This window comes from Limulus polyphemus, unplaced genomic scaffold, assembly GCF_000517525.1.
Source record: "Limulus polyphemus unplaced genomic scaffold, Limulus_polyphemus-2.1.2 Scaffold729, whole genome shotgun sequence".
Lineage (NCBI taxonomy): Eukaryota > Metazoa > Arthropoda > Merostomata > Xiphosura > Limulidae > Limulus > Limulus polyphemus.
The window spans coordinates 275,545-288,388 of record NW_013666339.1 but is presented as its reverse complement, the minus strand read 5'-3'; the positions used below and the strand labels follow the sequence as shown (position 1 = coordinate 288,388).

The 12,844-nt window shown below is 30.7% G+C and overlaps 2 protein-coding genes across 3 annotated transcripts in view; one reads left to right on the top strand and one right to left on the bottom strand.

The window, feature by feature from the left end:
• Positions 1 to 2,314, top strand: part of LOC106460212 (membrane-associated transporter protein-like) — a 21,737-nt gene extending 19,423 nt beyond the window's left edge. Inside the window, exon 5 of the mRNA XM_013919896.2 lies at positions 933 to 2,314. Coding sequence (XP_013775350.1) covers positions 933 to 1,163 — 231 coding nt within the window. The 3' untranslated portion in view covers positions 1,164 to 2,314. The remainder of the gene's footprint in view (positions 1 to 932) is intronic.
• Positions 2,315 to 2,799: 485 nt separating this feature from the next.
• Positions 2,800 to 12,844, bottom strand: part of LOC106460211 — a 93,181-nt gene continuing 83,136 nt past the window's right edge. For both annotated transcript variants that reach the window (XM_022386876.1, XM_022386877.1), the window contains 4 exons: positions 10,852 to 11,095; positions 9,323 to 9,510; positions 8,283 to 8,561; positions 2,800 to 7,835 (listed from right to left, as the gene is read on the bottom strand). In XM_022386876.1, the coding sequence (XP_022242584.1) occupies positions 7,189 to 7,835; positions 8,283 to 8,561; positions 9,323 to 9,510; positions 10,852 to 11,095 (1,358 nt within the window). In that variant the 3' untranslated portion in view covers positions 2,800 to 7,188. The remainder of the gene's footprint in view (positions 7,836 to 8,282; positions 8,562 to 9,322; positions 9,511 to 10,851; positions 11,096 to 12,844) is intronic.

Below are 12,844 nucleotides of genomic sequence, written 5' to 3'. Positions count from 1 at the left end.
GAGTAGTTGAAACTATTGTTACCCATTTAACAGAGTAGTTGGAAACTATTGTTAACCCATTTAACAGAGTAGTTGGAAACTATTGTTACCCATTTAACAGAGTAGTTGGAAACTATTGTTACCCATTTAACAGAGTAGTTGGAAACTATTGTTACCCATTTAACAGAGTAGTTGGAAACTATTGTTACCCATTTAACAGAGTAGTTGGAAACTATTGTTACCCATTTAACAGAGTAGTTGGAAACTATTGTTACCCATTTAACAGAAAATTCAGTAGCTCTATCAAGTCAAAGAAAGCGTCACAGATACTAGAACAAGACATTAACCTCAAATTATCGATTTGTTTTTTATGCCGATCAATACCGGCGAGATACAAATATTGTATATTTCGAGTAATTTTAGTTTTTTGTTTGCTTCTTACAACATTATTCTGTAGTAATAAATGGGATTAATTGTAATATTGATTTTAGTTTGGTTACAATTTTTGTGTAACCCTTACGTTATTAAAGACCTTGTAACCAACAAAATAATGGACCCACAAGCAATGTGATGCAAAAATAGTTAAGAAAAAATTGTTTTAAAAATAGGTGGGTTGGGGAGCATCGTTAATTCTATGGGTTAACAACATTTGTTGCAGTAACCTAGCACCTTTACCTACTGTCAGTTCGGGTCCAATTACAATAACAAAAAGTTTCTCGTTTGTTTGTATTTTCTGGTCAACCTACATAGGCTATCAAGTTAGACGAGCACTGTCAGGATGTTCTTGTTATAGAAAATTTAGATTTAATTCGCTAGATGGTTACTTGCACATGAAAAACCGTGTAATTAGTGACGTTAATTTATTCTTCGGTTACATCTTCATTTTAGGAACGATTTAGTCATAGTAGGTGCTTTCCTTATATGATATATGTTTGTTTATTTATTCGGTATAGTTCGAAAAGAAAACGGAGGGAAGTCAACTGACGTCATCGCACGTTCGAGGTATTGGAACCGATGTAGCTACCGTAGGCAGTATGGTCTTCCTCTCGCAGTTCGTACTCTCCTCGTGTATGGGAAGCATAGTGCAAGCTGTCGGTTCAAGCGTAGCCACAGTCTGGGCAGCTTCAATTTTGAGCTCTTGTGGCGCCCTCTGTGCTACGCAAGTTATGTATCTTGATCTTTAAATTTATTTAAACCGTCAGAACAACTGAAGTGTGTAACTTACATATTTCTAATTAAGCAAAATCAAGATATCGAAAGAAAACGTTTTCTGTTGTTATTAGTTCTTTATTTGAAAGATAAACTTCAACAGTATACGTTTACATTTTCCTGGTTCCCAAATTACCTTGGTAATTCTTGTTAAGAAGGTAACATATTTTATACTTTATTTGCACCACGCTTTGCATTTCAAGTTCGTCTGATTATTGTATAATTAGGGAAAGGAAAATAAAAAAAGCCTTATGATAAACATCAAGAAATATTTAACGTCTGAACCAAAATCAATACTTTAAAGAACAACCGCTGTTCAAGGTGTATAACGAGTTATTTATTGCTGTTGTTTTTTAGATTAAAAATTCATGAAATGAAAAATGTGATGGTTATTACTCAAGTTGGAGAAGTATGAGAAAAATATTTAAAAAAACCACCAGTTTTTAAACTTTGCAGAACAGACTGGTGGATTGTGAAAACTATACATACTAGACTTTTAATGTTAACCATCTAAATCTCATACATTTGAAATAACAATACCAACATTTTAAGTGCTGATTTACACATTAAGAGCGAGAATTGATAACAAAAGTATTCTTCATTCTGTAAACTGGTTTTCAATAAATTCAAATCTCTGCAAACCCAGCATTTATTGTCAAAATACATACATTCATATAATTTTTCACTTTTTGTTTGCCTCTGTTGTATAAATCGGCGTTTTCAAACTAGGATCCGAGCGTCATGTCCGAAGTTTCATAAAAATTATTTTAAAGAATATGATCTACAGAATAAAAATATGTTTTCGTAAAATGAAACCTATGTGGAGTAAACCATTTAATTTTGGAATACAGCTTTTCATGTACACGGAATCCTTTATTTCAAAACAAAGAACTTTGATAGGCTTGGGACTCAGGTTTCTAAAATAGGAGAACCGCTAGCATAAATTATGTCGAAAATATCCATATAACACAATACTTTTTATTGGTAATTTTTTTAAATTTCAAAGCGCTACCTATGATTAGTCTATTTCAACTTATCTGTATTCATATTTAGCTATATTCAAGTAGCTTGATTTATGTTTAAAATATGTTATATACGTGTGTGTATTCTTGTAGATAATACAATTGTATTTCCAATTATCTCGAATATTTAGTTTATTATGAGAGATTCGTTCTTTCTTGCTCACAGTGCTGTCTTGTAAAAGCTCAGATAGCGAGTGTTACAGTACTGGTACCTCAAACATTATATCATGTTCGCGTGATTATAGATTGTTGTTAGCTTTTCCGGGTAACTATCATTTATGAGAGGTCGCTCTTTAGAAGTTTGATATTACTAACCTCGTAAAAATATTGTTGAAAAGATAATGTGTAAATTTAATCATATCTTGTAATCTTGTATTACTCTGAAGTTTTGAAATTTTCTCGGTGTGTGTATTGATATGACTGTTTGATTAATTACAAAGTTTATTCGTTTGAAATGTTTTGTTTCTTTCAGTGAAAATAATATAAAATTTTTGCAAATCTCGAAATACGCGGCAAAAGGTATACATAGTTGAGTCAGTGCGGATTATTTTGGTGGTTTGTGAATCATATACAGACCACGGAGACATGATTAAACCAAAAGAATATGTATTTAATTTTACATCAAGCATAGGATAATTTTAAAACTTAGAGTACATGCAAGTCAGAAGCTGACTGTAGCAATTAGATGAACATATAAATTACGAAAGTACTTATGTTCTACGTAACACTTCACTATACATGATTTTATTTATCCTTTCCTATTTGTCATAGCTAATCTACACATCAAATTAAAAGTGTGATATACCGGACAGATATTTTCAAATAAACTGTATTGTCCATCCTAACTGCTACAAAGTTATGTAATCGGTAGAGATTATTCAGTCTTATTCATTTCGAAGAAATACGAAATCAAATAATATTTCTATGCCATGTCATAATAAGAAAAGTGTCATAAATAGTACTGACATATTACAGATTGTATTTTAAACAGATGTGAAAATCGAAAATTTTGAAGCAGAATAAAAGCACGTGACATAAATAGCTACTACAAAAATTTCTATGATGTAAACGTCTTTTTCGAGCTGGCGAAACATGATCATTATTAATTTACTTGTCATTAGACATTAGTGTTAGGCCAATTATATTTTTAACACCACATCTGTTTCTGGCCCAACCACACTATGTTCACCGTATCCAATGCAAATGACGCGTTTCGCTCAGTCGAGAGCTCATCAAACGGCTGGAGCACAACACACGAACAAAGTGTGGTTGGAATACTATTATTATACACTCTTTGAATTCTTGAAAATCCCTAAGGGACTAGATACAGAATGCACTGTTAAAAACATAATAGATGTAATACTAATCTCTAATGGCAAGTAAATTAATAACTAGTTACTGTGTATTTCATAACCTGTTTTATTGAATTGTTTACACAGTTACAAACAAGTAAGTACTTTGTGTAGTTGCAAGTTATTTTGATGTAAAACACTAAAATATATTCACCTTTAAAACTTCAACCAGGAGAAAAACAATAATCCCAGTTAACCAACAATTTACCCTTAACTACTAGGAATGATCTATATGACCGTAAGGATTTTATTTTTTCAATAACTATTAGTATTATATTAACTAATTTTTGTTCTTGTAATAATATTGAAATTTTTTTGTATATTCTGATATTTAGTGCAAGTTTTTTAATACCATGTTGTATTTTTTAAACAATTTATAGTTTTGCTATTAAAAATTTGCAGTTTGAGTGGTCTTCCATCAAAACTCATATTAATACTTAATGTATATTTCAGCTATAACATGTTTGTAGTACTACTCTTAAATCTTCTATTAGATAGCTTTGGGTTCCACATATTTAAACTATAGCTAGGAGATAATTAATGGACCATTTTCAATGGATGCATGTAATCAGCAAAATTAAAAATTAGTTTTCACCCCACTGATTTATTTCTCTCTCTTTTTAAAGTAAGCTTCAAATAATCTTCTAAATGGTCACGAGTCATTCGAGGAAGATTAGGTGGTTGAAAAGAGTGATCTACTAAAGAAAATACTGGGTCTTGAATAAATACTTTAGTACAATAGGAAGAACCACAGGAAATCTTAACTAACACTAATGATAAAAATGCCAATTACTCACCATATAAGGCCTATGGTCCAAACTACAAATACAGACTCTCCAGATGGTTGAAAGTTTGTGTGTATGTATTCATATATATGTGTATACTTATATAAAGTATAATTATGTGAAATCACTGTTATGTCAAATAACTATTTCAGCTCACATTTAAAAGTCTGAAATTCTTAAAACTTCCAATGTTAGACAGCCTACAAAATAAGTGGAAAAATTCTGTCTCAACAAGCATAAAGTACTTACTACCACAGTGTCACAACCATTATTTGGAAATTTCCAAAACGTTTCTTCTTAATTGTGGTTCACAACATGTGAATAATATCTGGTTTCTGGGTATTAATGTAAATATTATGAAATCGGAACTTAAACTGTAATTTTTACAGGAAAAAAACGTTTGACTTAGTAATCAATCTAACAAGTACAAAATGAAAAAGAAAATAATGTATTGTTAGCCTTGCTCTAGTCATCCTCTCAATAATTATATAGCATGATAAGCATAACTATCTTTTTCAGCCGAATAAACATATTCAAAACAGTTTGGCTAGATTTAAAAACGAATATTAAAATAAATTACATAATATTTTGCTATGTTTTCTAAACTGATTTATGTAAAGGAAAAACAGAGATTGTATGTATTAAAACACTTTTTCTATCTCACAAAATATTTTTTCCCCCTGCTGAAGTTACTACATTGTCAGTCAACACTTCAACTACACCTTACTAATATATGCAACGAGAAATAAGTATATATTAATTTTTACTGTTTCAAAATGGCTCACTAAATATTCATGTTCTTTTTTTCTCAATGAATGACTAAAATCGACTTAATTTACCATCTATATTTCTTAATGAACAAGATAACAGATAAGGAAAAACAATAAAAAATATAAAGCATGTTAAGACTACAACATTTCATGAACTGTAAAATTCAATGAAAATTTCTCAATCTGTTTTGGTTCAAACATACTAAAAAATATTACTGAGCAATGGTTTATTGATCAGTTCACAATGAATACATGAAATCAGAAGTTTAGTAAAACGTCTAAATAGATATGAAATTTTCTAACACATGCCGATTAATTCTCTTACCTCTCGATCAATTTCAATATCACTGTTTGATATCAAGAAACAAATCCTACCACACAAAATAGGTAAAAAAAGTATAATAATATACAAATACAAAATTCAATATATTTCACAAAACATACACAAATACTGAAATATTGCAAATACAGACATTTACAAAAAAATCAATACCGAGTTCAACAAGACTTGTACCTGTAATATATTCCACTTTAAGAGTTATTTTTCTTAAGTAGCAAAGATTGGTCACAATATTCTTGATGTATAAAAAAGTATGGCATTCTAGTACAACAAGCTGTATAGATTAATATTCCTAATCTTATAAAAACCTGTTAAAGATTAATTATCATCTTAGTAGTTCTTTTTCCCATAAATACAACAACAGAATACAGTACAACAAATATTCTAGTATATAAGAATGGAAAACTTCACCAGACTCGTTAATTTTAAAAGGGTAAAGTAAAAATTTCAATTGTACAACTTGTTTATAAGGTAATTACAGAATGGAACAAAAACTGTTTAAAAATTTCAATTGCTCCACTTGTTTCTCTTTTTCCTTGTTCATAAGGTAATTACAAAATGAAACAAAAACTGTTTATAAAGCAAACAAAAATTTTAGCTTTACCTTTTATACATACTATGGGAAAATACCAAAAATGGTAGATTATCAAGGGCTTGAATAAAGCAACATTTGGGGTAGTATGACAACTTTACCTGGGATTTTTTGACATAGGAGAGTCAATGTTTTGTCAACACTCAGACTAGTCCAGAAAACTGGTTTTTATGTAACTTCAAATTTATGCAGATTTTAAGTATTATTTCAGAGTTTGACAAAAGTCTGAGCTACCTTCTCTTCCAATCTTCAGGTCACTGGTTTTAAGTGTTAATATGCAGTCATGAACATGATATTATTATGTTGTGGGATTTAATGGCAAAGTGACTGTTATTTATTCAAATCTCTAATTTCTACATGTTGTTACAATACTAGTTTTAATCACTGTAAACAAAAGTTGAGAATTTATTGATAAAGTATATTATTGTTATTTAACAATGTACTTATTACATACCACTTCATTACTCCTGTGAACAAAATTTATGTCTTTGAGAAACTCAACTTCATTTCCAGTGACAATTCTTTAACCAGAGATAAGCCTCGTGCTGAACACAATTGTCACACTAAAATGTTTTTCCAAAAGCTTTTGAATGACAACCTATTGCTGTGAACACTTTCAAATATAAACTAATAAGTTTGAATAATTTTTAGAATGATCCTTCACCTACATTTACTTAAATATGTCTAACATAATGTTTTCATGCTAGTTTAGTTGAAAAGTTTGTTTCATGCAACAAACTGGTTAAAGCAAAAATTAATTAACACACACATACATCAAGGACAGTACAGTTCTTTACTGGTTGGTGTCAGTTTCCATGAATTTGAGGTTAAGTGCTTATATGTATGTATGTATACACATGCAAACAATACCTCATCCAGTAGAACCAGTCATTGTTATATGTATTCTATGTCATCACAATAAAAGGGTAATGCACCATGTTGATGGCAAACTGAGATATACTACAAACAAGGTTCAAACAAGGATTGTTGTCTTTAGAAAATAATACCCACACTTTTATTGATTCTTTTAGTGCAGTTAATACAAAAAAATTGATATTCAACCAATTTTATGGATTTTCTACCAAACAATTTTAAACTCTTTACTACCTTCATCGAGTTTAATAACTACAACACTCGCTTTAGGTATTATTTTCCTTGATACTAACATTAGAGAGTTCTTTCCCACCTTTTTCTCCTGTATCCACATCAACAAAACTATTCAGTCCAACTTCATCAGGGTCACAAGTGCTAAAATGTTCTGTTAGCTCTTTTTCTCTTCTAAAAGCATTCATATCGGTAGCAGTAATATTTTCCAGCTCTCTTTCAGTGATATCAGAAAGGTTTTTCATTTCTGTAGTCAAAATTTCTTGTCTTTTACTATCTGTATGCATATCAGGATTCACTTCCAGCAGGTCAGGACTATTTGTATTCATAACTGACACAGGTGTAACTTTCTCAGCTTTATTAGTTGCAGGAAGTTGAAGATCTTTTGCTTCAATTCCAGAATAATTAAAAACTATGACAGGTGCTTCCTCTGTTTTAATATTAGTTTCATTTTCTTTTCTTTCACCTTCATTATCAGGAGAGTCTATGTCACTTTCTACACCAAGTGAGGGCTTCTCTGAGTCTTTAGGAGTGCTTTCTTTACTCTCAGTACCCATGCTTGCAGTTTCTGATAAAGCACTCTTACTACATCTGCTCTTTTTCTCTTTTCCTGCTGTAGAAGGTGGTTTCCGAACAAGGCCAAGTACGTTAAGCATGTGCAGAGGCTGTTCGTTTGAGCTCTCTGTAAAGAACTTGTTAATTATAGCTCTATATTGACTTCTACAGCTTAGTATATAGTAAAACCTGAAACCTACACTCACAACTCCACACCATCAAACAAAATATCATTTAATATAGTTAAATTCCAGTCTGTTACTGTGTGTTTAATATAAGCTCAGTTGTACTTAACAATACTTATAACATTAAGAAAGAAACACACCAATTTTTTATCGTGTTCAATAAGCGATCACTTACATATGCATATCTCAAGTATTTCAATTCTCATATTTGGCAAATTATCTTACTGTTCATGGATTTCTAAAATATTTACTTAAAACTCTGTACTGTTATCAGAAAATTTATGAAAAAAAAGAGAGTTATTTAAGTTATTACAAAGAGTGGCTCACTATAATCTGGTAGTATAATCCTTAGTTTCTTCTAAACTATTAGTATGTTTATAAAAACTAACCTGGTTTGGGAACAGATGAAACTTTCTCAGGAGGAGATACATTATCTTTAGGTTCACTGCTTACTTCATTTTCTGAAGTTGTACTCCTCCATGTTTGAACTCGTGCAAAACTTTCATTAATAGATTCTTCTTCATTTGCATCTAACACCACCAATGGTGGGAAGAAAGCAGACTGTGGCTGAAGTCGAATACTGTCTGGTTCCTGTTTGATGGTGGCTGCTAATGCTTTGGCCCGGCTAGGATAGCAGGATCTCTTACCACATACAACTAAATGTTGAGCTAAAAACAAAATACTGTAATTATATCACATTCGTTTTGATAAACAACTCAATACGAGTTTTAATAACACAACTTTAATACCCATAAAAGACTTTTTTACTATACCTGATTTTTAAAACATCTTGAAATTGACTTTTATTTTATCAATGAAGTTATACAGAACATAAATCCAGTATGAATACTTTCCAAAGACTTCAACAGTCACTTACTCTGTAATTTATCACCATGTTCATAACCCTAATTAGCTAACAGATTTCTGCTTATTAATCCAAATATCAAGTAACCTTGAACTGTCTGACTTTAGGCTTAGAGATGTAATTACCATGAAAACCTTAAGCACTATCATTTTTTCCATACTACTAGGTATCAAACTTGCTATCCAGTTGTTGTTTTTTTTCCTATGTACATAACCAAAACATGGGCAATGTTACTTGTAATCCACATTTCCAAATGGCCATTATCAGATTTACATTCTAACCCGACATATCCAATTAGTTATCACAATATGTAATCAAAAGCTAAACACTAAATAAACCACAGAGTTAACTTACTATGAAAATTAGAAGCTTGAAATGTAATTTTTGAGAGTAAAGAAATATTAAATGAACTTTTCAACAAACTACCAGCTATTTAATAAACATTTAATTTTACCCCCATTTTCTGGCACTAATTGTGAGAACATGAAAATAAACTCAGAAAAGATTATTTACACAGAAAACAAAAAATATACTACCAAAAGTAAAGTTTATTTCTTTTTATACCTATATCATTTCCATTTATAGTGTTGTATCCACAAATACAGAACATTGGCCCTTGACAATAGATTGGCTTCAAGTTAATTAATGAAGATCTCTTCTTGCTTGATATGGAGTTGTGAACAACCATATGGTTTACAAAAGCTTTGCCACAATTTGTGGCATATCCACACTGGCTACAGCTCATAAACTTCCTATGGAAAAAAGTAGGATTTAAGTACTATCATATAACACTTATATCAATAATGTTAATACTTTTGTTTATTTTTCTGACAAAGAAAAGTAATTCTCACTGTTGAACTTTAATACATACATTGTATTTGCTAAACTAGAAAAGAATTGTCCATTAAAAGTACTTCAATACACCCAGTTCTCATAAAGTCAAGCTAGAAACATGTATCAAAATGTTTTTGTTTATTTTTTTACAAAGAAGGCAATATTGTATACATTACTAGATTATTTAATGCATTGAAACAGAAAACAGGAATTAAAAATTAAACACTGTTTTATATTCTTGAAATCTACAACACATTCACTCAACATATTTTGAATGTACATTTCTGAAAGTCACAACACCTTATCATTACCGTATAAAGATGTTTCTCTCCTTAAAAAGTCAGTAGATAATCAGAAGTTGTTTTTGTTAAATGTAAAAACAATGTTAATTACTACCAACTACTGAAACATACACAACAGTATTCAGCATCCATTCTCATCCACTGTAAAGACAATGTTTACTATTAAAAACTACTGAAATATACACAACAGTATTCAGCATCCATTGTCATCCGTTGTAAGGACAATATTTACTATTAAAAACTACTAAAATATACACAACAGTATTCAGCATCCATTGTCATCCACTGTAAGGACAATATTTACTATTAAAAACTACTAAAATATACACAACAGTATTCAGCATCCATTCTCATCCACTGTAAAGACAATGTTTACTGTTAAAAACTACTAAAATATACACAGCAATGTTCAGCAGCTTCTGTAATTCACTGTAAGGACAATATTTACTATTACAAACTACTGAAATATACACAACAGTATTCAGCATCCATTCTCATCCACTGTAAAGACAATGTTTACTATTAAAAACTACTAAAATATACACAACAGTATTCAGCATCCATTCTCATCCACTGTAAAGACAATGTTTACTATTAAAAACTACTGAAATATACACAACAGTATTCAGCATCCATTGTCATCCACTGTAAAAACAATGTTTACTATTAAAAACTACTGAAATATACACAGCAATGTTCAACATTCATTGTCATTCGCTGTAAAGACAATGTTTACTATTAAAAACTACTAAAATATACACAACAGTATTCAGCATCCATTGTCATTTCCTGTAAAAATAATGTTTACTATTAAAAACTGATACAATATACACAGCAGTAGCTATTTGAGCAAGATTTATTGACTTTCATAGAATATAAAAAGCTGTGACTATACATGTCAGTATATAAAAATGAAATGATTAAGCAGACACCAAAATGTAATGCTGAAATTTGTACCTGAAATGTTCACCATCAACACTACCCTTGCACTCTATGCAGTGCAAATGAGATGTGTCATCCACAAAAACAATGTTCATGTACTTCTCTTCTGATGTTTTGAACATAACAGATGGCTGTGAAAAAGAACTCACTTCTTTCGTTACAGGAGATATTTTACTTTTACTCATTTTGACTGTTTTTACGTGTGGATCTTTCACCACTACATCTTTCTCACTTTTCTCACACTTCATTCGGATTACACCTGCAATACACCAACGCATCCATTCAGTATAAACCATTTTAGTTTACTAAACTATCATAATTTTATCTCAAACATATATCTGTGAAAGTTGTTCTACAAATTCATTAGTACTTGTTTGATACACAATCACCAGAAAGATAAGAGTACTAAAGCAATATTCCAATATATTTATTTTGAAATAGTTTTTCACCACATTGGGGTATTCTGAACAAAAACTGTTCCACAGTAATGAAACTTACTATCTAAAATTCTTTTACAGAAATGTATGATTCTCTAAGATCCTAAATGCTTTTAAACATAATTTTATGTTGCACTCAAAATTAATTGCAATTTTAACAGTGGTAGTGCTCTCATTGTGTATTTTTAGGCAAAGTTATCACACTTGCACTGTACTAATAAATTTCTGACATGCACAAGTACCACATTGACCACACAATTTACAGATAAAAGTGAGACTTATGCTTCATTTGCCAGTTCCATGTGAAGATAAACTTACCTGCATGCTAAGAAAAACAGAAAAACTTAGAGAAAAAAAGGAACTAAAGAAGTCAGTTATCAATATTTAACTGTATACCAACATATTACATTAAAACTATCATCCATATTGTTCAAATTCTTTCAATATCCCCCCCCCCTCTTTTCTAACAACTAATCTCTGACACAACTGGACTAATTGTGTAATTTTTGGTAACAAAGTAGGGTCTACACAAGATATGGAAATCCAGAAAAATTGGAATGAATTATAAAGATCTGTAAGGCTTGATCTTTTACTATGGCTATTTCTATGGATATAGTTGTTGTAGTAACTTTCTATTGCCCCCAAAGTTAAGTATTCTCATCACTTTGTACATGGCTATTATGCACATATTCTCATAACTTTGTGAACGTATCCTGTCTGTATGTAGACATGCGTTTCTTAAGCCATTTGGCATTTTTATTCTTTTCCGACTTTTTTAAAGCTTTTTTTCTCTGCAACTGGTAGTACACCAGCCATTTTTCTACTTTACACTTGCAAGTAAGCTTTGAATCTAATGCTGCTGATATCCGTCTTCTGAATTGTGTGCAATCTTGAAAGAAATTCTGATGATTGTTCTTACAGTTCCCAATGATTACTAACTCTGTAAGAATCTGTACAGATATCATATTAGAATAATACCATAACCTCTGGTAAAATTTAATCCAAAAATTCTCCCTCTATCAAAAAAAAAAAGATAGTTGTTGTTTCTCCTTCAGTACTTTTCAGTTTTTGTGTTGACAAACACCATTAGATTCCCCATATGGTGCATATTCTGTAAAACTTGCAAGTTGATGTAATAACAAATGTGCATCCCACAGCTGGAATACTGCATGCAATCTGGCAATGGCATAGCCAGGTTTTTCCACATCTATTAACATTTACATACCATTCAACAAATGTGTTTACTAACACCTTTAATTTGACTATTCAAGATGATTTGTGATCCAAATGTGTAAAACTACTGAGTATAACATTCTGTTTCTAACAATTTATACTTAATATTGCCAATGGCGTGATGCATCAAATATACACAGTGTTAAATGTTGGGTTATATTATCTTAAGCCATGCCTCAGTGATTATGTAAACAAAAAAGCAAACATTCAAAATAATACCTAAAGCCCTATTAAAACACATTAAACCACACTATAGATGCCAATACTATACATGCTAATGTCAAAATATGCATTATGTTTTAGAAAGTCATAAACATTAGATATCAACTATTTCAGTT